The sequence below is a fragment of the Papaver somniferum genome, chromosome 5, assembly GCF_003573695.1.
Source record: "Papaver somniferum cultivar HN1 chromosome 5, ASM357369v1, whole genome shotgun sequence".
NCBI classification, from domain to species: Eukaryota; Viridiplantae; Streptophyta; class Magnoliopsida; order Ranunculales; family Papaveraceae; genus Papaver; species Papaver somniferum.
This window is the reverse complement of record NC_039362.1, coordinates 110302608-110328826: the sequence shown is the minus strand read 5'-3', so window position 1 is coordinate 110328826 and position 26219 is coordinate 110302608. Positions and strand designations below refer to the sequence as shown.

The following is a 26219-nucleotide window of genomic DNA, read 5'->3' as shown; positions in this document are numbered from 1 at the left end:
CACATTTATTAGTGTTAATTAATCAAGGGTAGATTAGCCATTTTTGTAAATATGTGGATAAGGGGCTTTGTGTTTTACTTCAAAATGACCTTATTTTGTCTCATTTGGTATACCCAATTAATTTGGGTATACCCCAATCAAGTCAGGTTGTGGTTCAGTGGTAGGATAAGTTTTTTCTTTTCTTTTCCTAGAATTTTAATAAAATAATATAATGAGAGGGTAGTTTTGGAAAAATTATAACTACAGTAATAACTAAATAGCCTAGCTTAATTAGGGGGCCATCGGAATTAATTGGGGCCATGCACTAGAGGACAAAAAAGGTCACCAGAACCTAATTTGGGTCAACGTTTATAAAAATATCTTTTAAATGGCTAAAATGCCCCTAAATGATTAGTGTTAAAATTTAATCAATTAGCGATAATCTTAATTAATTAGTGATAATCTTACTTAATTAGAGTTTAATTTTTTTTCCAGATTTTTTGTCTGCAATGTTTAGTCTAACTTTTTTTTTTTGCCCAGATAGTATGAAAAATCGTCAAGGTATTAAAAATTTTCATTGACGACTCTAAACTGTCGAAGATTCATTAATGACGGAAATGTACGACAGTTTTGGGTCGTCATAAAAATGATCAATTCCCTGACGATCCTTTGGAAGGGTCGTTACTGTTTTGGTTACGCATTTGACGACTTAAACAGTCGTTAATGTTTTAGAAATGTCGTTATAGACTGTCGTTAATCTCTAAAAAGATTCGTTAGTGTATGACAGTTTAGAGTCGTTATTGTTTTGATCAGGATGTATATGACGACCCTAAACTGTCGTTAATGTCGGTGAAGGGTCGTTACTTGAAAAAAAAATATTAATTAAGAATATAATAGTATATTCATCTTCCGATTTTTACACCCCTGAAAAATTTGGGGGGCAAACAAAATTCCATAACCCCCAATTAAGCTGGGCTAAATAGCACTATGCTGAAAATAAAAAAACGGTGGAGCATTTGTACTGGGTTTGATTCTCGTCAGGGCAAGGAAAGAAAGGGAGAGAAATAAGTGGGACCCGCAGTAACATGACATATCCGTGGGCGTGTCGGATCAGCCGTAGATTATTCCGTCCGTATACGGTCTGCGACTTACTATTCCCGATGAGCTCCCACTGTGGCCTTTTGTTTTGAGAATAATTTCTAAATATAGACTAGGACTGGATGTTTCTACCCTCAAGGAAAAATGCCTAAACTGGTCCTATACTACGTGGGTCTCGTTTTGAAAAGCAACTAATTGTTTTTCTTCAGTAATTTTATGCGTAGGAAAATTACCGACTTATGGCAACAGCACAAGGCAGTGATGTTTGTGGAATATGGACCTACTTTTCTTAGAAATTGAATCCTTAGCTGCTAGATTGTTTCAAGTTGATAAAGAGAAGCCTCGGTTGCTAAAAAAACTGGCAACAATCAGCACATGTAGAAGAGTTACCACAATGTTAAAGGTTATTTATGAATGACACAGCCTCAAGCTTAGAGAAATTACAACAAATGGTTTAGAAAGTACAAAAAAATGGGCGTAACTAGTAAAAACTTGGTTGCAACAAAAAATCCAGCTACTAAAATATAGCGACATGTACAGATAGTACAGATACGTACTAAAACACAGCACAGACAGAACATGAAAGAAATAGAGAGAAGGGACCACTGCTCGCTTAACGTCAGTGAATATGAGAGAGTAGAGCCAAAGAAGATCGCATTGTGTCCACAGACAGATGGTGCAAATGATGCAGCATTATCTAAATGCCTGTCATTACGCGCTATAAACTCGATCTAAAATGCAATCAGTTTGGCTTGATTATCTAGTCATTTTGTCTGCATAAACACAATTGACAAGAAGATTAGTAAGAATGGTCCCCGGCCCTGGTGGTCGAACATTTGTCCTTATCTTTAATCCCAAATGGGTGATGTCAGTTATTGTTGGGGATCAATTTGATTAAAAAAAAGAAGAAGATACGCTAACCTTTATTCACTGGCAATGGCATCAACATGGTAATCTAATCTCCTAATATCATCCGCACATGGACGTACAAAAAGGTACTGTCAAGTTGGTTTGAGTCACTGTACTGATTTTTATCCGAAATAAGTCCAATTGGTTGAACCAATGTAGTTGATTTCGGATTCCGATTTGTCTCGGTCCCTAACGAGACACTGGTACAACGTTGTTTCGGAGAGATTCCGTTTCCAAATCTCGGTATAGTTTCGGTTTCAACTTCTTTATATAAATAATTTTTATATATCAAGATATAATAAAATGCTATCAAATTAGCCAAAACAAAAACTAATATTCACTAAGAAAGCACAAATATTCATTAAGAAAACAACCTTTATACTGTATAACTAACACCTGTAATCCAATACATAATTCTCATGTACCACAAGTTAACACCTGTTCGCATGCCTTTCGGTTCAATTGAAAGGAAGCACCGTTGTTAGCATTAAGAAAATGAAGGAGAGGAATGAGAAGAGGGAATATACAATTAACTGCCTCATTTTTCTTTACAACTAAGTGTCTCTCTTTCTTTCTTCGAACCCTTTCACATGAGTAATTTATACGGAAGCATTGGGGTGAAGACTTTGGTTCTGCTTAGTGAGATCTTCCATGGAAAAGCTCGTTTAATGGATAATGGGTTTGGAGAAATTAAAAAGAGAATATCAAAGGAGATCAATGAAACAAGATTAGTGAGATATTTTTAATATCAACAGGGTTGATGACGGTGTTAAATTAGAAGAAATCTTCCTCACTAAAACATACGAAGGTCCTGCAATAGAGGTTTCTAGTGGGGTTCATCGATCTGGAAGTGGTTATACTGATTCGTGTATGGTATTATTTTTTTGATTATTTCTATCTGTCTCTTTCAAGAATATTAGTATTATTTGACTTTTAGCTCAAAAAATAAAATAAAGGACTCATGAAAACCATGATACCGTCAAATTGAGGAGTTTCAATTTAATGGAAATCATGGAACAGTTGAAGGTAAAACGAAATTCCGTCCGAGATAGCAGCCGAGATTGAATAATTCCGACGAGATTCCCGGTGAGATATCGTCTCGGCGAGAATGTGCTTATCGGCTTCCCAATGGCGGAAAACGGAAAAATCACCGAGATCTCGACCGAGACGGCCGAGATTGACTACACTGGGTTGAACAGACAATTTGGTTTTGGATTCTAACCTAATTGCCCACTATTTCTGGTTAGTTCGTAAGACTGGGCAAACTAGGTTCAAATAATCATATCATGAATATAGCCGCCTTATAAAATTTCAAGGCTGCTGATGAGTTACTAGTTTACTAGGAAAGTATCAAAATGCAGACTCGGCAAACTAGAAAATCTTCGGTCTTATATGGATTTTGACACCCTTCCCAATAATCTGACGCGTCCCATTAGCAATGTTGTAAAATTTACAGCATGTAAAAGAAGTTATAGCGTCTCATACTAAGAGTAACCAATTTACGAAAAAAATATGAATTTCAGGCAAATAATCGGACCCTGAACTTACATACCCAGGTAATTCCAAAACATTCACCATTTTGTTGAAATGGCTCCACGACTGCGTGGTATAATATTATTTATTTATTCCAATATTGATCAATTGTTAGAGGTGTATATTAAAAATATAAAAAAATTATTCAGACCGCCCAAATTTACAGAAAGAAAACCGCACGGACATATCAAAATCCAAAATGGACCTCTTGTTTCTTCCAGAAGGGCGGGATCTATTTACCATGTTTTTGTGCGGTTTTTACTTAGTCTGTTTTATGAATTTCTTTATGATAAATAATAGTTTTCATTAAATTTTTAGAAAGTGAGAAGGATTTTTGATAGAATTTAAACATGTTTTTGTTTAAACATTTTAAACCCAATCAGTTGACTCGGCTAAGATGGTTGGCTCAATAATTCAGTTTCAACTAGTTGAACGACTTAGTTCTCCCGTTGTTCTTCCTTTCACACTCGTAGTTGATTTGCTTTTGATCAAATTTAATGTAAAATAAGTATTGTAACTGAAAAGTTACGAAAATTCATCAGTGTGTGATCCTTTCATTCGTTTTATATTAGATATTATGCCCAAACGCTTGCAACTCTACGTTAGGTGTCATCTAAGGCACGTTTTTATCTTCTTTGTTGATCGTGAAACAGAGATTATATTGAAAAAAATAAGAATTGATTACTACCAGATACAACTTTCAACTGAAAGGGTAAGAGATAACCCAAAAAAAATCAATCAAGAATAATTTGTAAGAAAAGAAAACCAAGAGGCACAACCTCATCAAAGCCCAAAAATTCCATTACAAATTAAAAAGAGATATCCAAATGATAAATGGGAATTGCCCGTTAAGAAGAGATGATAACCCTTATTTAAACATCATCGTTACAAACTCGTCGTTGTAATCATCACCTACCGTTGCGAACCCTTTGCTTGGTTTGGGATCGTAATTATCAACCTAGTTATCAACATAAACCGACACCTTTGCCGATTAAGAATTGAAAATGGGAAGCTTGATTATCATAAGAACCCAACTCTTGTGTTGGTTAAATAACAAACTATGTGAAGAGTGTATAAGGAATGTTTGATGGAGGCCTTATTTTAGATTGAGATAAAGTGCTTGTATCATTGATGAAATTAGCAGAGAATTTCACTAATTTTGGAGATTTGGTAAAGAAGTAGTAGATAACAACCATCACCAACTTCAAACTAAGATGAGGTGAGATTTACAAAGGAAAAACAAAAGGGGGACAAATTTTTCAGTCCAGGTAATTGAAAAGTGATATTGGGAGGTAGAGAACAAGTATCCATGCTGGCTAATGACCTTTTGCAACAACCTAAAGAAACTCGATGACCAAAAAACTAAACCTACATATAAGTAAACCAAATAGAATTGAATCCTTGCTAGATCCGAGCAAGCAAGGAGCAACTAAAGTTTTTCGAGTTCTATAGTTCGGGTCCGAGAATGAGAGGTTTTGTCCCTCTAAAGTTTTTCTCAAGTTTTGCTTGACTAAGATCTAAAGCCTTATTCTACTCAATGTGGTTAGGCATCCCAAGAGGTAGTTAGAGCTCTAAACTAAAATCAGGATTCAATGTATGATACATAATTTACAGAGTGGATAGATTTGAGCAAATAAGATGAAGATTAAGATAATCTCAATCTATCGAGTCTTACTCTCATTACTATTTCATAAATTTGGAGAGTTAGATGTGATCTTCTTTTTCAGGAAAAGAAACTAGAGCTGGTAACAATAGTCAAGAAGATCACGACCTTTGCAGTTTTTTTTGCATAAATTAAATAACTCAAGCTTTTAATAGGGTCGTAGTTCAGTAGTGCATCAACATAGTATTACGCAACATGGGATTCCATGTGCTCACCCGTATATATCTAGCAATTAATTGTGATGCATTGGATAATAATATTAACAAGAGTAGGATTGCTCTGATATATTTCCCATGATTGTGCATGGATGTTTAAAAGATGCAAGTCCAAGTTCATGCATGGATATTTTGATGTTGAGCAGGTTGAGAGATTAGAAATCTATGAAGTTGTGTTAATTATGGGCTAAAGGAAGACTTTTCTATGAATCCATCTGGTGAGAAATTTGAAAGGAATAAATGTCTTCATGAAGTGCAAGTAAATAAATCTTTTAAGAAAACTGCATCCTTGTAGAAGTTGGAATACTTTCTAATAGTTTCTAAAATTGGGAAATTGGTTATATATACATTAGCAACAATAAGAATAAAACGGAAGATATTCCTGTTCTCGTTGGAACTCGGTTCTTACAATTGTTCGGATATATACTAGGTTGATACTTCGATATTGACTTCTAAGATCGTTCAAGTAAAACTTGTCTTCATATCAGGTATCAGATCTTTATTGTTGATCTGTACAAGTGATTGTGATAAGTTTGTCCATACAGGTTTCCGAACAAAAAATTTGATGGTGTACTAAGTACCCTGTCTTTTTCAGTTGGTGAAAATGCGGGGGTCTAATAATCACATCCAACAATTCATTTGGCAATCCGAGGAGACTTACTCCAATACACTTTCTAGAGAATCAACTAGACAGTCAGACTCAATCTAGAATAAAGCATATCAAAGAGTTTAATATATCTAACTCGTAATTCAATTTGCAATCACCAAATAGAAATCTGCGAGCCCGATTGAATATAAGAGGAAGTACTTGACCGGTACCAAAGACCAATGTTCAAATGTCAATCAATGTAAATCAACAACCCAAGGTTGGATATTCTAATTGATTGATCTTAACGCACAACCTGTGATATTTCAATTATATAACAAAATATAATGCGGAAAAGAAATAATACAGACACCAGAATTTTGTTAACGAGGAAACCGCAAATGCAGAAAAACTTCGGGACCTAGTCCAGATTGAACACCACGCTGTATTAAGCCGCTACAAACACTAGCCTACTACCAATTAACTTCGGACTAGACTGTATTTGAACCCTAATCAATCTCACACCGATTCAAGGTACAGTTGCGCTTCTTACGTCTCTGATCCTAGCAGGATACTACGCACTTGATTCCCTTAGCTTATGTGATGGACCGAAAAATTACGCCTTTGGAGCGTTGCCCCGCAGGCCGTAATCTCCCCGATGCGTCAAGATGAAGCTACGATCCAGGCCTTAAGGCTAGGAAAATGCACGTTCATTCGCCCTTGCAAACATGATCGTGGAGCATGATGCAGATATTTAAGCTTCCACACCGTTCCAACTTACCCTTGTTCCGCAAAGGGTTTATTAAGAAAATAAAAACTTTCCTAATACGGCAGAAAACGACCTTTTGAGGCCCTAAACAATGGAATTTGTTTAAATTCTGGTGACCATGTGGATCTATAGATCGACATGTCTTGATCTTTGGTTCGTTTCCCATCAAAATGGACTCCTCTTGAGCTAAATTACGACACTCGGGTTTTTAGCCTATGTCGAACGCCTTGATAGGAAGTATGAGCATCCAGTGAATGGAATGCAACTTGCCTCATCAAGTTTGGCCACAATCATCTCTTGCGTCAATCTACCGAGCCAGATGATATGAGAGGCCAGAATGTCACAATCATCTCACAATTAGATGATATGAGCGACAAAGTGCTGGACCGGCAATGCTGCAACTCATTGCGGCTTCCTACATACCCTTCCCTACTCTAAAGGGATCAAGCACAGACCGTAGTTCATCCTCGAAGGGACGAGCAACTTAAACTAACTCGTTTGCTAGGCTGTGGCCAAGCAATAGTGGTAATGGCCTAGTCCGTATAGGTCTTTCCGTCAAATACATCCAAGTGATGCATCATCGAGTCCGTGGAATGGCGTAGTGATGCCTCAGCATCATATGCTCCATTCATAAGGCTACGCAACTTAGAATGATCCTTAGGCATCATTCATAGCGCTCTGGCGAAGCTGTGAAGCTTACTTGGTACATGGTCCGCATATGCACCTTCAACCAACTACCCGTCCCTATATATGTTAATTTGACATTTTTACAACTCTGATTAGGGGACCAAAAATCTTTCATCAACTCCTCATTTACTATTCATGGACGTTGCCATGTATTTTCTTGAATAACCGTCCAAGATGGTTGTACATTCAGTTCTGGCTCACATGCCAGTTCTTATTCCCGACCAGGATGGCTGAACACTTATTGAGCCAAACCCGGTGAAGGGCCGTGATGGCTGTATTTCCAACTTTGGCCCATAGGCCACTCAAATACCAACTCGATGTCCAGCCATGTTGGCTGTACATATTCAAGGACATCTACCCAACTGGCCTAATGCATCATTTGATGCAAGATTGGCTCTTGGACAATGTAGCCTCCAACTAATGCCATATTTTTCTTAGCCAATACGCATACGCAATGTGCCTTACTTGGCACCGGATATTGGCCCTGGGACAAATGCATATCACATGCAACAGAAGCTTTGGATGAAGCTTCATCTAGAGCAATGGCGCATCTTTTTACATGCGCCATGCTAAAAATACGGGGTGTTACAGCTTATCTCACCCACAACTAAGAGTTGCTACGACCCAAAGTCGAAGACTTGATAGATAAATTTGTCTCACACAGAAAAGTCTATAGGATTGAATAAATCTGTCTCCCACAGAAATACCCAAGAGTTTTTGTTCCGTCTTTTGATAAATCAAGGTGAACATGAACCAATTGATAACACAGACTTATATTCCCGAAGAACAACCTAGTATTATCAATCACCTCACAATAAACTTAATCGACTAGAGAAACAAGTTATTGCGGAATCACAAACGATGAGACAAGTTTTTTTTGTGATTACTTTTCTATCTTGCCTATCGGAGATATAAAATCTCGAGCCAATTATTTCAATTGCACTCAACACGATAGAAACAACAAGATCGGATCACGCAACTACAAAGATAATAGTTGGGTCTGGCTTCACAATCCCAATGAAGTCTTCAAGTTTTTAACCTACATGGTCTCGAGAAGAAACCTAAGGTTAAAGGAATCGACTCTAGTTATGCAACTAGTAACACACAGGAGGTGTGGGGATTAGTTTTCCTAGTTGCTAGAGTTCTCCTTTATATAGTTTGCAAATCAGGGTTTGCAATCCAAGTTACCTTGGTAACAAAGCATTCAATAATCATCATTAGATGAAAAACCTGATTCAACCAAGCTAATATCTTTCAACCGTTAGATCGAACTTAGCTTGTTACATACAAATGAAATGTACCCTAATTTAGGTTTATGTAACCATACCTAAACGTGTACACCAGGTTGGTTAACAAATATTTAACCGAGGTTAGCCATATGATTACTCTCATATCAACCTTATTCATCTTAACCATAACTAGTTCAAATGACTCAAATGAAACTAATTAAAGAGTTGTTCAATTGTTTAGAAAATACAATGAAACCAAATCGGTTTGATTCACTTGAATCAATCATGTACATTATTTATAGCCACGGTTTGCAAAGATCGCATCCTTATGATTTAAATGTCTAAGTCCATGAACTGACCGATTTAACAAAGTAACCAGCTTAAGTATGCGTACGGGTATGCGTACTTAAGCAACCGGATTTTGATTTTGTTAAGTTTCCAAACTCATACTTAAGGTGACCAGTTTAGGAGTTTTTAATTCCCAAACTCAGCAGATATTTTCGTTTCGAAAACTTCCGCCAGTATGCGTACGGGTAAGCATACTTATCTTGACTCCTTCACCAATTTTGTATACACACATATGCATACTCTTGGTTCCTGGTTTATGTATTTATACACTAATGTGCAAACACACTATATATGCTTATATCCAAAGATGGTTACATCATCAACTCTTTATTTCAATCATTGAAACATTCTTCTATAATTACAACAGTCGTTTTCACACACTATTAGCATCAAAGCAATTTTCAAGATATTGAAATAATCATTATCGAAACATTCCAAGCCTACATCAAATGATTGTATCACACAAACCATGTAAGATGTTACTCGGCAATTTTCTCATGATATAAGATGAACTTGGTCGAAGCGAAAGCTTACCAACACATATTTCGAGAAATATGTAAGCGAGATATACTCAGCTCGAAATCTCAAATGTGTATAGAGAAAACTGTATCGTAACACGACTTATGTCACAATATAGGAGATAGTAGAAATAGACTTTCCAAGTGATAGGTGAGTTCAAGTCTCCACATACCTTTTGTCGAAGAAGTTCCACAAGATCCCATTAGTAGTTTTTCGTCTTCAAGAGATGAACGTCGAGAGATCTAAGCTCAACTACACTATATATGTCCTAGTCTGAGACATCTATAAATAGGCTAGCAATCAAGACTTATAGTTTTGATCACTAACATTGACAAACATGCTTGAGATAGCAACGCATGCGAGTTCAACCGAGCAATGCTCTAACAATCTCCCCCTTTGTCAATTTTAGTGACAAAACTATCAATACATATGGATTACAAAAAAGATAAAAAAAAATGTAGCTTCTCATCCACATGCTTGATCTCCTTGGCATCTTCAACGCGACTCGAAATCTTCGTCACTTCCAAGTACTCCATGATCCTAAAGGTTGTAAGTTCAGCATCACAGTTGTTGAAGATCTGTGGCTATAATAATGAGAAACAAAATGCTCTCAATCATTGTTATACAGTGTCGTAGTATTATTACATAGCATCAAAGTTCAATTGTATCACAACTTTGACAAAAATACTATGGTGATATGTATCCCTCCCCCTTAGTCAATACATATCTCAACATGAAAACCACTCCCCCTTATATAATGATCCGTAAACCATATGTATTTGTAGTGTGAACTACACATTAATTCTCCCCCTTTTTGTCAAAAAAAATTTGGCAAAGGTACGAAAATTAGTGGGATCCTAATGAAATTTCCACGGAGATACTTCATGACCAAAAGGTGTATTAACATACCAACAAATTTAGATGCAATCATAAAGCCGAAGCTAAATGCATTCATCAAGGAGTTAATAAAGATACAAGATAACCCCTAAAAATTCCACAGCCGCACTCCCCACAAAGATTTGGCAATTAAGCACAAGTTCAAAATGAACTCTCCCCCATAAAATGTCATCCCCGAAGGAACAACAAAGGCGACCCTACTTTCACAAGAAAAGAAGGATTTTTTTTGGACAAACAAATCACATGAAAAACATGAATTTGAATCCAAAAATATTCAATTGAAATAACCACAAGAGAACCCATGGTTAGTTCAATCAAAAAATACAACCAAATTAATCACAAGAAATCCCATTATTAATTTAATTGAAATACACAACCAAATTAACCACAAAGTGATCAATTCAATTGGTCATGCTCGACATAAGAGAACTTACGGAGCAACAATTAAAATAACCATAAGAGAATGATCAATTTAGTTGGTCATGCTCAAACATAAGGAACCTTACGGAGCAACACAGTATATGCACAAAAATGTGGATCGGAGATCGACCAAATACTGTGGAATACACAAGGATTCATCCTATTCACCATCACTATTTGCACAATGATATACAATAGGGTTAATCCTTGTAATCAAAAGTTTTATCCTTTCTTCCATCAAAATAATAACATAAAAGGCTTTAACTTTTGTAGTGTCAAAAGTTCATTCTATCTTCTATCAATACACTCATACTGACATAATAGAGATAACTTTTGAACAAGTATGGGAAAATCACTGGTTCACGTACGTAAACAACATATCCCATAACAATTTGCAATATATAAAATCATAAAGATTAAAATTGCAAAAATTATCTTCCAAAAACTTAGAATTTGAATAAATAAATCTAAAAACATGAAGAAGAAAAATTGTTGGACATAGCTATGTGTACTCACAATAATGGCTATTCCAAACCCTAGTTATTCTTCTAAAAACGTAACAAAGAATATTTACTAGATATTGAGACCTCTGAAGAATTCTTTATCGTCCCCAAACTCCTTGTCGTTAACAGCCATTGGTACATAGGGTTCATGGAGAAAGGAGTCGAATCCAACAAACCTTCTAGGCTGATGATGTCGAACCAGGGCCTTCTGAATTTCGAGAGTTCTCATAAAAAAAGACTTTATTTGTTTAATCTCCTTCCTTACTTCCTTCAACTCTTCAAGAACATCAGAAAACTTCTGAGAATTTGAAGGAACAACTCTTGGCTTCCTCACATTCCTTCTTTTTCTTTTCAAAGTTGGAGGCAATGAAGATTTTTCTTTTTCCTTCATGATTGATGGCTTAACAATCATATTAACATCTTTTCCATCAGAACACATGATGCTTGGAGTCTCCATACGTGTATGGGTTTGTGAGAGGAAATCACAATATAAACGCAATAGGCAGTCTTAAGATGAAAAGAGTTTCAGAGAAGAAAAAAAGAGTGTAGGGTCACGGAACCTTAAGCAGTACATGTTCACGCACGCACAATTCACAACCCTAAAGAGAGTAGAATTGTCGAGAATAACCCTCTTTTGATAAACAGGGAGGTTCCTTCCAATATCAATTAGATATGAAAGAATTCCAAATCATACTAAGAAAAGCAAAACAAAAAGTGTTTTTTTTTCTTTTAAGCCTGAGTTGTGCACAATCTTGTCTCTTTTAGTCAGGCACATGAGACAAGATGCACCAAAACAACACAATCAAGTTGTGCCGCGGTGAACAACAATTTGTCCACCATGACCCTTTTGAAAGGAATTCATAGATCCATGTCTATCAACATGTTTAGACCATACTCTTTCTCTAGTGGTCTTGACCTATCTTTGGAAACCAACTTCTTTGAAGAGGATAAAATCTTACATACCTCGGCAGTTTTTTGAACAAGTTTGAGCTTGTTTGTTAGGCGATTTTCTCTTCGTTACATGTCTTGTTAATCAAACAAATACATTAATTGAATCAATTCAACTTGAATAGCCTAGATTGTCATCATCAGTGCATTTTCTTGAAGATTAATTCAAAATGGAGGGGAATAGATAATGAGATCCAGTTTCAGCAAATTAAATTGAAGATTTCGTCATTGAAAGCCATTTGAAAGGTAAGTTTAAACTACTCTTAGTGTTTAATTTGATCGCATTAATTTATTGATTCATAATCGATTTTAAGAAGAAAAATATTACGGTTTCATAAACCTAATTACTTCGATTTCAGTTGGAATTTCTTATTCGGTTCGTGGTGAGAGTTTAGATCTATAATTATCTCATGTTAATATTTGTTTTGAGAAAAAAAAAGATCGTCAAAAATTTCACAAAATTTTTTATAGGCCATCTCTATGAAGTTAACATGGCTTTCGATTTGTCCTGTTTCAATATTTTGATTCATTTGTTTCTGTTTCAATATTGTGATTCATTTGCTTTAATGGTATTAAGTATCTCTGTTGTTTTCATTTCTTGTATGTTGGTAACTAGTTGCAAATGTTAATACCAAATTACATCGTGTAGACCATGTGATATGGAGTTACAAGGCCAACTCGAGCTTTGATAATTATGTCATCAGAGTCATCATCTGCCTCACCTTAGTCATAAAACTTGCTCAGTTTAGCTTGCTAAATTTTTTGTGGTGTATGATTTGGCATGGTTTCATTAGAAGAGTACAAGGAAATATGGTATTGATTCAGTTCAGAAGCATGATTTGGGTTTTCTCACCGCTCATTTATTTTCTTATATTAAATTTACATTAACATAACAGATTATGTCTGTCTCATGAATTTATTGCCTGTTGAGGTATAAATCAACAACGTTTAACGTCTTCATATCGATTGATCAAATTAAGATGTTAGTTGTTAGATTTGTGTTTTTCTTTTACAGAAATTTGATAAAACTTTCTTGGATTTCGGTTTCAAAGATAGCTTAAGATTTTTGCAAGTATAAAAAATACCGATTCTTGATAAAACCTAAGTTGTTGTTTTTCGATAGCATGAGTGATTTTAATGCATGCTTGTTATGTGTTTAGGTACTTTTCGAGGGAGCTTAAGAAAGTGGAGAAGAACAATGGACAGGTTCTGTAGATGGACGATTTTCTGGATTTTTTTTATCTTAATAGCATGCTTGCTATGTGTGAGGTTTCGATAGCATGCTTGTTAGCAGTGTGCTTAGGTAGACGATTCAAGTTGTATATGATGTTCAAACTGGTGCACCTTGTCTTGTCTTTAAATTTTTTTGGATTTTTGTAGATGTGTACATGTTTGTACAACAGTGCAAACTAAATTTTTTAAAAAACGAAAATTATATAGTCATATGGGTACTCTTTTTGTAGATTTCGGAAAGAGCTTTCCGAATATATAAAGTTTGTGAATTTTGGATGAACAGCTCAAAAGATAAATTGATTTTTAATTATTTTTATCTTATTTAAAGTTGCTGACATCATCGTGAGTCACTTTGGTCTAAGTTGTAAATATTTGGACTAAATTTTAAATCATGAAGGTTATTTATGTATTTTTCATATTTTAAATAGCTTTTGGACTATTCTGTACCTAATTGACTCAACCTGGACTAAATTGTACTTTGTAATGCGTTTTTGGACTAAACCGTATTTTTCCCGATAAACAATCATGATACTTTTGCCCCTGTTGTAAAACTAGTTATTATCAGAGCAGGGACGGACCCAGGATTCTCCCTTGGGTAGGGCTGGATTGTAACAGTCGATAATGCGGCCGAAGGTCGCGGCAATTTTTTTTGGAATACATCACATAATTAGTGGTCAAATAGTGATCCACCCGTACAATACTAAATAGCTAGGGAAATAAAAGTTAAAACGAACACAAATAACAGAAAAACAAAGTGATTACCAAAAGAGAAGAAAGCAGGAGTAGGAAGGTAATGAGTGGAAGAAGATTATTTACTTTAAACATGACTTAAATTTTGATCACCTCATAGTATGGGCTAAAAATCACATACAATTATCTAAATACAACTAATATGTGGGCTAAACATAAAATTTAACCTAAGTTTCTATACTAAAATTTTTTTACCCAAAAATTAGGGACGGGCTATAGCCTCCTTTAACCCCTTGCTAGGCCCGTCCCTGTATCAGAGTTTGCTTTATTTAGATGCCATAAAGGATTGGCATTTACACCAACTTGATCCTACTAACATTATTTTCCATCAAAAACCTTGGACGCTTACAAATAAAAATTTGGGAATTGAGGTTTCCCGCTGATCCGATGAAATTTTTGTTTGCCAACATAAATACATTGTTGATAATTTACATGATGATGGCTTAACAGGTACGGAGATATCTCCTTTTCCCATGAAGCAACATCTAAAATTGTTTCCTCATAAGTCGTCTACTTTATCTCGTATTAACCGGACCCGATATTATTTATGCGGTTACTTATTTGAGCCAATTTTTGTCTTCTCCTAGGTAGCTTTTTACTTTTAGTTAAAGATTCATATTAGGCTCGACTGGATATTTTAGTTTATTGGTGATAGAAATTCAAGAAGCAATATAGGATAGCCTTGATAGAAGTATGTGGGCTTCCAACTCAAATCCAATTGGCAATGAGTGGAGTGGCTCCACACCTTTTATTAGGACCATAAGGAGGTAGTAAGCAATGTGGGACTAAGATGTGACTAAAACTTTCCTTAGCCTCCATTAAGCCTGACTAGGTGAGTTTAGAATTAGTCGAGGCTCATCTCGTATCTATATAAAGCTATGTAGACCGTACATGCTAAATTGATCTAGTTGTACACAAAAATGAGATGAAGCAGTTCGGGGGTGTATCGTATCGGTATTGGTACCGGCACGGGTATGGCCGCTCCCTTCGGCGCGACCCAGCTTACCGTATATCATCCGCGGGAAACATTTGAAAGAATGATCAAGAGAGGTAACTTTGTAATTGCCCACTTTCAACTGACCAGTCCCCCAAATGGAAATGTTATTTAAGGTTAATTATGATTCACGTCTCGAATCTAGTACAAGACAGAGAGGGACGAAACTGAATGAAAGTACTTGGTTGATATATGCGTATGTAGTACCCTTTCAGTTGGAGATGTTGATCATGCACGATTTTAAAGCTCATTGAATCGGATGTATAACCACCTTTCCAGTAGCTCTGCCTGCTTCAAGATAAGTAAATGCTTCGATGACTTGAGAGAATGGAAATGGACCCTTGGGATCGATCATTGGTTTGATCTTCCCACTTTCCAAATATGGGTTCAGTTTATTTAGCACCTCTCTGTTGGAAGTGACTACAAATCTAAAACCGGGTGGAGTGACTGCACCTGTTAGCACCACAACACTTCCACCTTCTTTAATGGCTTTCACCGCCTTATCTGACTGCCCTGTTTCATAGAAAAAGGAAAAAGTATTTAGTAACTCGAAGGTTTAAACTGTTGCTTCAATTCATATATTATTATCACTGTAGGAGATTGCCAATGTCTTACCAACTGCATCAAAAACAACATCGAATTTCTCTGGAAGATCTTCAAAATTTTCCTTGGTGTAGTCAATGGCCAAATCGACACCCAAGCTTTTCAATAGCTCTATTTTCCCTGTGCTAGATGTAGCTGCGACTTTTGATGCCCCGAATACCTGCTTTGCCAGCTTTCCTCGGGAAGTACAGAAAGAAAACAAAATTATTCATTTATTGGTTCCATCCAACACAATCACATAAAAAGCATAGGGAACAAAAAGCAAAAGATACCTGAATTGCCAGTGATCCAACTCCACCAGCACCACCTAAAACAAGAACTGATTTACCAGCCGATAACCCCGTTCTTTCAAGACCTTCGTAAGCCGTTTGGATGGCGAGAGGAAGTCCAGCAGCCTGACTGAAGTCCAAATTCTTGGGCTTTAAAGCCAACAATTTCTCCTCAACTGCAGTGAACTCAGCTAATGATCCAAACTGGTGGGGGTTCTCCAAAGCCTTCTCATTTATGTTTCCGTATACTTCATCGCCATTTTTCAAATTCTTCACTTGGCTTCCAACTTTAACAACTATACCAGCAACATCATAGCCCGGAACAGTCTACACAGAAACTCCCGTTTAATAAATGAATAAATCCATCTTACGCAGTGGTCACAGCAATTGAGTACCCAGTCATGCTTACATAGATTAGGCAGGATGCTACACTAAACTTTGATTTCAATTAGCATTTTGTACCTAATAGCTAATAGAGAGGCAAGAGAGTTTGAGTTTTTGCCTTTCATGGTGTGATTCTGTCCATGTATGGCACTTTTTTTAAAGACTTGATAGAAACTAGTCAGCTACAATAAAATTCAACATTGTCCCCACCCCCTCACAAATTATGGCGCACTTACCTATGCATCATGCAAATCTTTCATGTGTAGCAAACAGACTCCAAGTAGAAGAAAACTAGAAGAATTTCAGAAATCCAGAAAAAAAACTTACAGGTAGAGGAGAATCAGTTGCTTTAAATTTTCCTTGTCTTCTCTTTCCATCAACTGGATTGAGTGCTGCAGCAACAACCTTGAGTAGAACTTGGTCCTCACTGATTTCAGGAACTGAAACTTTTGAGTCAAACTTGAGAACATCAATGCCACCATACTCTCCATAAACCCAAGCCTTCATTTCCGAAGGTACAGCAGAAACTGCAGTAGCAGTCTCTGTTGAAGAAGCAGGAGTAGATGCAGAAATTCTTAGAGATGGGTATCTTGAAGTTGTGGAGATAATGTTTGCTCTTGTTCTTAATGTTTTGGAGAAGAGTGAGCAAGGTTTTAGAGAGAGAGCTAATGGGCGTAGCGATGCCAGAGAAGAATCACACAGAGGAGCATGAAATTGGTTAGTGTTGGTACATAGAGCTTCCATTGCTATTTGCTAGCAGCCTAGCAAGTGTTGGTATACTTTCTTTCTTTTCTTCCCCAACTTATCACTTCCCTGCCCTCACAGAGGTTTTATATCCAAGTGTTTGTTTGATTTTTTTTCTGTTGCTGGATATAATTACTTTTTCTGTTCTTTTATTTTTTGTACCAATAGTAGTAGTACCATGCACAATTGATGATTCACTTGTTACCTTGAAAGATCCGTAGAGAAGGATAAGAAAAGGATTGTGATCCACATTAGACATAGGATAAAGAAACTCGCGTTATTTCCATCACCCTCATGAAAAGTGAGTGAACAAACTCGTCCGTCCACCAAATAAAAACCGTGGTCTTGCACCCGCACGACTGATCAGTGGTTTGCGCATCTGAAGAAGCAAAGATCACACGAGCGGATATAAAAAGACAGAAATGTTATGGAATGAGTACTTATAGGATTCTGTATATAGTATTGAAACGTTTAAGAAGAAGGTATGATTCTTACACTCGGATATACATTGATACAAAAGAAACAAACAGGTATTAATACATTGCACAACAAGAAACCCCTTGGAAATGAGAAAGGGAAAAAAGACCCGAGGAATTCGCATGGAGAAGATGAAGTTACTCGGTATTGTGTTCATCAAGTGGGGGACTGGTGCTTTTTCATGTTGTGTTACGATTAAGAACATTCCCACCGTATCTGTCTCAACCGGCCACCACTAACGTATCTCCGACTCTGGGGAGCCTCTGATCAAAGGATACTTAGATAAAATACTATAACAAATGACTCACTCCGGCAGTTTCAAGCGGCTGAATAAAACAAGGAAGCTTTGCTCTGGCACAACATACAGGAAACCCAGGTCTGCACCTTTGATATATGGTCCCATGCCCTGCGAATCAAGGAGAGAGTTAATATATGAAATGAAACTACTTGACCATTGAAAGGAACAATAAAAACTTATGAATATCCTCTTTAATTACCTTTCCTCTAAGTTGCAGTAGTTCACCGTCAACCCACTGTGGTTTGCGAAACCCAAATTCTGCTATTCTTCCTTGACCTTTGTAACTAGCAACCTGGAATAAACACCAGTTAACAAATCAGCTCCTAGAATTTAGGAAATGGACAGCAAATTTTTATGGATACCCAATGGAAGGTAATATTTACCACTCCAAGTTCATCTGGAAAAGCCCCACGGTTGGCATTCCTGTTTGCTTTACCAATTTTAGCTCGAAAAGTTACCTGCACAGCAAAATTTAACAGAAAATGCTTAATTTATTTCACAGGATGAAAAGAGAAGAAACATCTAATTACATACAGGGTTTTGATAAATACCTCCCCAGCAGGAACATTAAGATCACCCGTCAATTTTACTGCCTCAACGTACTCAAAAAATTCCACATTTTCTACATCATCTGTACTATTCCAGTAACCGAACTTACGGGTTAACTGTACCACCTCTGGGCCATATGGGCCAAAAGCTCCAATATAGAGACCTGCATATTGATGAGCTTGTGTTATCCTCAAAAAACACTGAAGTGTTGTTACTTATATAAAGTCAAGCTGCAGAACTAAGTAAATGGAAGTAACTCACCAGTAAAGGGATCGGAATCATCATTTGAGATGATTCGGCTGAAATTTGTATTCGTTGATAGTCTGTTGTGCTTTTGGGCCTGACTAACTGCAAGCTTGACAATCTCACGAACATCTTTTGAAATCTGAGAACCAGCAGTAAGTAATAAGATGACATATTTGATCACAAACGACACCCTAAACCAAATTGTTTCTTCACAATACAACAGATTCTAACTAGAATAAAACATGATCTAAGACACACTGCATATACTTCCCAACAAAAGGAGAAATGAATGGCCTATAATACTTTACATAACTTTCCTATGTTACCATATACTAGATACTCGCATAAACCATCGGAGGACCAAAATATCAGTCTGAGAAACAACAACTATAAAATATCTAACTTTGAGGTAATCAAAGTCAATTCTTAACAAAATGAAAGCATTGTTTCTCCACAATTAACTCACCTTAGAAGGAACCTTATCCACACTCCAAAATGCCTTGGCAACATCACGTGGCATGAGCTCAGAAACTCCCTCAGCTGCAACAGTTGCCAATTTGACCTCAGACACTTCCATCTCACCAATATCAGCATCTACAATTTTCTCGGGAATATGTAGGACAAACGAATCCTTTTCCATATCCCTTATTTCCGCTGGAGAGCGTACAAAATCATCTTTTAACGGTACATCATCCTTGTTGTGTAGTACGCCACCAATAAAAAGTTTCATAGCCAAACTCTTGCTCTCATCCCTTGTGCTGGGACCTTCTCTCAGTTGAATACCCTCCGGAAGAACCTCATCTAGGCTTTCAGTTTCGTCTTCAGAAGTCTCAGAAGCATCTGTCTTCTCATTTTCATTTTCATTTTCTTGCACTAGCTGCTCCAGGGATTCACCATCTTCTATTATCTCCTCTGATACATTTACATTCATGACTTTGAGTTTTAATCCAGGAATTTTATCTTTAAGAAAGTTAATAACTCCTTTAATCCCTTCTTCACTTGTATCCCTAATGTTCACGCTCTTCGTATCCTGGCTCTTATGTGGCTCATCTTCTTCATTATCCACACTCTTGTCTGTAGCATTTTCAGAATCGACATTGGGTGGATCCTCTGACACTTTTGATGGTGATGTTGATGATGATGACGACAAAGAAACTGTTGAACTTCCTTTGTTTCGTCGCAAAAATACCACCTGTCCAGATACAAGAATGTTATCATCGAACCTTCAAATATCATTGAAACTAATAGAAGAGATCACACGTCATTAACTTCACAACCATACGTTTCCGCTTAGTCAAAACAAGTCTCACTTGTATTAGCGGTGACATTAATACTGAGAAACACTGTAAATTTGCTCATTTAAAGGAAAACCCAACTCGATTCAATATAGAAATAGGCGTAACATAACTGACTCTGAACAACCAACATTCAGTCATTGTGTTTGATACAAGCATATTGGTTTCTGACACAATCAATGCCCGCATATTACCTGTTGCATGTATCTATCATTGGCATCTTTGACGACAAAAATTTCAAATAAGGGGGTCCCCGAAGATTTAGTAACCAATTGCCTGGAACAAACATAACCCATTTTTTAGATTTGCCGTCAATAGAATCAGTGAAAACCAAGACAATGAATGATATGCTAGAAAAAGTGTCCACCTTGGAGTATAACTCTTGGCCACAAATCTACCAACACCAGGGGTTATTCTTACAACTCTTCCGAAAGGATCATCAAAATCCTTCGAACAGCCAACCCACCAGCCTACCTGCAAAAACATGACCCAGTACCACTATTTTTATCTCTTTAACTTTAATAGCCAGTTATGCTAGGGTGCACTGCACATGTCCCACATGGATACCCTATTCACTGATGGATGGCAACCCATTCGGGTAAATGCCTAGCATGTACGGAAGATAGGACACCACATGCACCATATGCTAGAGCAGTATAACATTTTTATTTACTTGCTTACTAGTTTCTTGTATGAGACTACCAAGTAAACAAAATTATATGTCAGACAAAGATAACAAGTAACAGCGTCTGATGACTAAAGCTTAAGAAAATTACCAGGTTGCTTCCTGAAATTCTACATAGTTTCGACGCATCATGGTAACGCTCTTCATCTATCGCATTCTACAAAAATAGACGTACACATTCACACTCAGTTGCTTCATATAAGTATATGTAAATGGATGCAAATCATACCAGTACTGACCGTTAATAGTTAAATTACCTTCAATTGGGACATGATTTCAGCAACAGAATCCTTGGATGTCGCTTCTGCAATTGCCCTTTTTAGCTTTACAGCTTCTTCAAAATCTTCCTTCTCAACTGCATCTCTCAGTTGATACTGTAATAATATACATATAACATAAACACTCAACATCGAGAATAAAATGGCACTTTGGTTATTTTTTGCAAAAACATGGGTGTTAGTATTACCTTAAGAACAGAAGAGATACTCTCAGTTTCTTCAATTTCTGAAAAACGTTGATTCCAACGTGACCAATCCCATTCAGTAGATGATGACGAAGAAGAAGATGAATTACTACACCGACAAGAGAAATTCTTATTACTAAGATTTCGAGATTTCCTGAAACTTGGTGTTTTTTGAGGTATTGAACAGAAAAACCTGAGATTAATTTCTTTTCCAGTGATAAGTGAAAAATCTGATTGAGGCTTTCTCATTTGGAATATAGGGTTTGCATTCTGCAATCCTAATCCACTTGCTACCACCATCTCTTCTTCTTCTTCTTCTTTGCAAGTCTTTCTCTAGAAGGACTGCTCTGGAGAAAGAAGAAGAACGAAAGCAAATATTTTAAGGATAAAGGTGGAAAATCTTTGAAGACGTGGCTATATGTTTGTTTGCTTTATACCGTGAATATCCCCAGATACAAACATTTGCAGCCCTGCCGAGAGAGTATGATACTACTGTGAGTTTTACAAAACAAAAAAATGCTTTGCGAAAATTACCACCAACCGGTTACATACGCACAAAAACCCCACTAGTAAACGGATCCTTCCTTCTTACCAAGGATCAAAACTGGCTCTGGTAACCACACAAAAGCGCTGCAGATATTTGCAACCCTGTTTAAATTTTAATGACAGGTCTTTCAAAAAAAGAAAAAAAAAGAGGGCAACCGACTACTTCATACACAGGAAAACATTGGAGAATTTAGTTGACAGCGGAAAACACAAAATATGTTATTCTCTTTCCTTCAATGTGAAGCCAGTACTTGGTGTGGTGATATAAGTCCAAAAAACCAAACCAAACAGAACACTTAAACTCAGGGCTGTACATGGTAATAACTCTCTTAATCCATTAAAACAGTTACATAGATGAGCTATATGTATATGTTATCTTCTGTTTCTGCAACTCTCTTACTCCTAGTTTTGCGATGGAGATGATGAGTGAGCAGTGAATTATGGTACTGACACTACAGTGCCTGCATGAGGAGTCCGCGCTACTACTGTTGTTGATCTTCCTTCCTCTACTGCTTCCAAACCAGTGTCTGAATCTGTATTGCCTACAGCATTCTCGGTGCGGATTGGGTGTAGAAAACCCTGCAATCTGAACAGATAGCTCCGGCTAGGAGTAGGTTGTGCTTGCACAAAATGTGTTGATGTTGACGTTGCTGTAGTTGTTGCTGTTGTCACACTGGCAGAAGGGTGGCCTGTGTCAGCTCCAATATTGGTAAGGGCACTGAGATCAAGATTAGGAAATACAGAACAACGGCATCTTGGACACTTCACATTCAGGCGAAGCCACTCGTCGATACATTCCACATGGAAATTATGAGCACAGGGGAGGCCTCGTACCTGCATAAACAAACTTAGTACGGTAAGAGAGATTTGAAAATTTGTCACTTGTTTTATTGCATCTAGCCAGTCAGGAAAGCTGTTGAGCGATCCAAGAGGGGATAAAACCCTGCATGATGGGGAGGCACTATGACGGAAAATGCAATGAATGTTGAAAGTTTTCGAAGTCATTAACTCGTTTGATGGCGACCGAGTGGATAATAATACCTCGTTTCCCATGCAAAACTCCTCAAGGCAGATTGGACATTCACTACAATCAACTGGAACAGCCTTTAGCCTAAATTTAGGAAGTTCCTGAATGAGAGCCTCAACCGCTTCTCTCTGCAGGTACCATCATAATTAATAGGAATGAGTGGCTTACTAAAACCAAGATATCAACAGCAGATAACATCTATCTAACTAATGCAGGCATATACTATGATACTTATAATGCATACTTATTATAAAAGAAGGTACCAGGCTTTACCTGGGTTGTAGTCAAGTAAAACCCTGGATGGTATGCAGCAGCATCTTGACCCATCCCTCTCAACTCCTGACCTGCAGCAGCTTCAAAGGCCCAACCTGGAACACGTACCATGTCTAGCAAAACCTGATATGGTAGAATAGAAGCAACATTGTATTGCAGATGAATTGGAATTATGATACCAAAATGTAATTGATGAGGCCAATCTAACTCAAAGCAGATAATTGAAATAAAATATGCTTGGCGAAAGCCAAACAGAAGTAATTTCCCCATTGTTTGTCAAGTTGTATCTTTCCTTCCCCTATTTTTTATAGTAGTTGTTTATAAGATACATGGTGGTCTTTTGATTTATGTAGGATTCCTAGTTTTTGTCAAGTGGTATGTTTGCTTCCTTCGCAGCCAAAGAAGTTTGAAGCCCCTTAAAAATCCTGATAAGAAAAACTGTCTGCAAAGAAGCGGACTCGAGGTCTCCCTATCAATAGCAAAAGTTGCCTAACTTCGAGTGAAGTAGACACACATGGCATAGATTTCCTGCATTAAATGAGAGTTCTAGAGAAGATAACTGATCGCACCCCATATTCTGATATAGGAATCCCTTGTTGAGCACGTTGCATATGTGCTTCTCTCCTTGTGAACCACTACAACAAAAATAAAAGATTAGGATCGGATACAAGAATATCTTACATGAGCAAATCAAGGGCAAAAATAGTTTAATTGGACCAATAAAACTCATGTCAAACAACTATTTCAAACTAGCCTGGTGTAATAAAACTACATGAAACAGGAAACAAAGAAACCCCATTTACAAATATAGACACATAGATAGACAGCAATGCAAACACGTGCAAAAAGAGGCTTGTCTATACAATATTTTGGAAAATTACTTATTACTGGGTCTTTTTTTCTCGAGTTTTCCATTACAAGTCTCTGACTTTCAGTGAGCTCGTAGTGTTGTCCTACTTCAAGATACTTGAGTTTTCTCTAGAATGATAAATCATGAACATTCTCACACCAGTTGTTTGCTGTGTAACTTGTAAATCTCGAATCGATAAAAGAAACTTTTCATCTTTTGCTTAATACATGCTTTATCCATGTGAGAAACTCCACTCATGGATAATGCATGCGCCATGCAGTATCTATGGACCATGACTTTTAATCTCATGGAAAACTGTTGACATGTTGTGATAGATGAAAGTTCTACGCTGGTATATAACTAAACAATTTATTCATTTTTTATTATGTTAGACTTGTGAAACTCAAAGAACCATACCTTCCCCATAGACATGCAAGCAATGGAAACTAGTCCACAATAGCTAAAAAGTAACCATATTAGGAAACCCCATTTCTGACCTTCCTCGGGCAGCTGTGTGCATATATGAAACAGATCCGTTAAGAAGCTTTATCCAAATTAAGATCTCAATAACAAACAAAAAAAATGCAGAACTTACACAGCTCCTTGCGCTTGTAAACCATAGGGTACCAATCACAGTCCAAGCCCACAAAAAGGGGTAAAGTAGCAAGGTAAGAACTGTCAAAACTACAATGCGCCCACAGAAGCGAGTTTTTCTTTGCTGCCAACCCAGATCCCTATAAGCATATAAAATCGAGGGGAAAACAGATCTTATCACAAGCAGTCGTACATATCGAAGAAGCAGAAGATTTTTTTCAAAAGGAAACCCAGGTTGGAGAGATTTAACCCATAATCCGCAGTTCACATATATTTTAGAGAATATCTCAAGAGGTCATGCAATTTATAACAAAAATAACCACACAATTCCATGAACCAGTACTCAATTTTTGATGTTCTAGATATAAGAAAGGATAAAAATAATAAAATTACACCATGCAATCTCTACTGAAGTAGATATAGTCTACAGAAAAGAATAATAATGTTGCATTCAATGAGCATTTAGGATCATAAATTTCAACATACTCAATTTCGCCTGGCAAGAAAAACATCCACGACCTATTACAAACTAGATTCTAAATTTGTCGAACATTTCCAACACAGGGAGATTGTGCAAGCAATATCAAACTCCAAAACATAAGACACAGAAAATCCATACACTAGTACCAGTCTCAAATGAGAGTCATGAGACTACTTACAAACCCATCCCTGCAGCAAGCCCATTGTCTACGAACATCAAAAGCCGGAAAATGAAAACCGTTGTATAATCAACCTATAGAAGAAAAACAAAAATATCTGACTATCCTTAAAATCAAAAATAACACAAAAATAATTAATGAATGAAATGATCAAAGGAATGATAGAGAAATCATTTACCACTATCCATATATGCAATGGGTGTGTACAAAGATGGTATCTTTTCCAATTGATAGAAACAATTATTACACTCATTGCTAACATAGACAAGAAAAATCCATCATACCTGAAACAAAAAGCAAGAACAACAAATAAGGACTTGCCCCATATCAATAAACCAAATTCACAAACAACAAATAAACTACTCTAAATTAAAACCTTACCACTTGAAATCAATGCCTCTGATAGACATAACAGATGAACTTTAAACTACAGCCAAAAACCCTAGTGCTTTATCAAAATTTCTTCAAGATTCAAGCAAACAGACTAATCAAATGTTTAAATTTTTGAGAATTGATGGATGAGATTGTGATGAATTTATCAATTTGAGGAATTATTAAAACCCTAAAATTTGAATGAGAATTGACTAGCGAGGAAAACAAGAGTCAAGAGAGAAGAAGTGGGAGTAGACAGAATCAGTCTGAATCAGCAAAGATCAGTTCTTGAGAATAATAGGAAGGCTTTTCGTGGAAAAGTTACGGCTGTTATGACGGGGTTAAAATTAAAATGAGTGACGATTACCATACTGTTCACCCACTTGTATTATTGCGTGAATAAAACGTACAGTACTCTTAAACACGTGGTATACGGACGGATCTACGAACGAGTAACGTATATTTGCCATTTTTGAACCCATTATGGATATGGCAAAGTGGCAAGTATAAGTGGCTAAAAGCAACTCTAATGGGCATGGAAAACTTACTAATTCTCCCATTATACACCTACAGTAGGATAGAAAAACGAGTAAAGTGGATGGACA

General features: G+C 36.8%; 3 protein-coding genes across 4 annotated transcripts; all 3 read right to left on the bottom strand.

The window, feature by feature from the left end:
- Positions 1 to 15330: 15330 nt before the first annotated feature.
- On the bottom strand, positions 15331 to 17410 carry LOC113282405 (2-methylene-furan-3-one reductase-like). Its single transcript, XM_026531398.1, has 4 exons — positions 16864 to 17410; positions 16156 to 16479; positions 15896 to 16055; positions 15331 to 15793 (listed from the first exon to the last, which is right to left on the bottom strand). Exons 1-4 carry the CDS (start codon positions 17278 to 17280, stop codon positions 15528 to 15530), a joined length of 1167 nt encoding a protein of 388 aa, XP_026387183.1. The 5' UTR covers positions 17281 to 17410; the 3' UTR covers positions 15331 to 15527.
- Positions 17411 to 17703: 293 nt separating this feature from the next.
- LOC113282403 (protein EXECUTER 2, chloroplastic) lies at positions 17704 to 21702 on the bottom strand. Of its 2 annotated transcripts, XM_026531395.1 has the most exons (11): positions 21297 to 21701; positions 21088 to 21204; positions 20922 to 20987; positions 20513 to 20619; positions 20340 to 20421; positions 19317 to 20042; positions 18866 to 18989; positions 18607 to 18767; positions 18439 to 18513; positions 18255 to 18347; positions 17704 to 18163 (listed from the first exon to the last, which is right to left on the bottom strand). In XM_026531395.1, the coding sequence occupies exons 1-11, from the start codon at positions 21591 to 21593 to the stop codon at positions 18062 to 18064; spliced, it is 1950 nt and encodes a 649-aa protein (XP_026387180.1). In that variant the 5' UTR covers positions 21594 to 21701; the 3' UTR covers positions 17704 to 18061. The 2 variants fall into 2 exon arrangements, with proteins under 2 accessions (XP_026387180.1, XP_026387181.1); XM_026531396.1 differs by lacking the exons at positions 20922 to 20987; positions 21088 to 21204 and having other exon boundaries at positions 21297 to 21702.
- A 326-nt stretch (positions 21703 to 22028) lies between these two features.
- On the bottom strand, positions 22029 to 25913 carry LOC113282404 (E3 ubiquitin-protein ligase SIS3-like). The gene is made up of 9 exons (XM_026531397.1): positions 25624 to 25913; positions 25421 to 25526; positions 25243 to 25316; positions 24585 to 24723; positions 24407 to 24499; positions 23709 to 23774; positions 23140 to 23262; positions 22881 to 22994; positions 22029 to 22673 (listed from the first exon to the last, which is right to left on the bottom strand). The coding sequence occupies exons 1-9, from the start codon at positions 25650 to 25652 to the stop codon at positions 22278 to 22280; spliced, it is 1140 nt and encodes a 379-aa protein (XP_026387182.1). The 5' UTR covers positions 25653 to 25913; the 3' UTR covers positions 22029 to 22277.
- Positions 25914 to 26219: the final 306 nt, after the last annotated feature.

Bases quoted from the DNA above. Each gene is read 5' to 3' on its own strand.
- LOC113282405 (XM_026531398.1), bottom strand. From the start codon at position 17,280: ATGGAAGCTCTATGTACCAACACTAACCAATTTCATGCTCCTCTGTGT. The intron at 16,056-16,155 runs GTATCTTTTGCT...TCCCGAGGAAAG, and splicing joins TTGGATCACTGGCAATTCAG to CTGGCAAAGCAGGTATTCGG. The intron at 15,794-15,895 runs GTAAGACATTGG...TCTATGAAACAG, and splicing joins TGTTGTTTTTGATGCAGTTG to GGCAGTCAGATAAGGCGGTG.
- LOC113282403 (XM_026531395.1), bottom strand. From the start codon at position 21,593: ATGGTGGTAGCAAGTGGATTAGGATTGCAGAATGCAAACCCTATATTC. The intron at 18,348-18,438 runs GTAAATATTACC...TGTTTATTCCAG, and splicing joins TTCCAGATGAACTTGGAGTG to GTTGCTAGTTACAAAGGTCA. The intron at 18,164-18,254 runs GTAATTAAAGAG...CTTGATTCGCAG, and splicing joins TACTGCAACTTAGAGGAAAG to GGCATGGGACCATATATCAA.
- LOC113282404 (XM_026531397.1), bottom strand. From the start codon at position 25,652: ATGTCTATCAGAGGCATTGATTTCAAGTG. The intron at 25,527-25,623 runs GTAAGGTTTTAA...TTTTTGTTTCAG, and splicing joins AGAGGCATTGATTTCAAGTG to GTATGATGGATTTTTCTTGT. The intron at 24,724-25,242 runs GTAAGTAGTCTC...ATATGCTTATAG, and splicing joins CTTGCTGCAGGGATGGGTTT to GGATCTGGGTTGGCAGCAAA.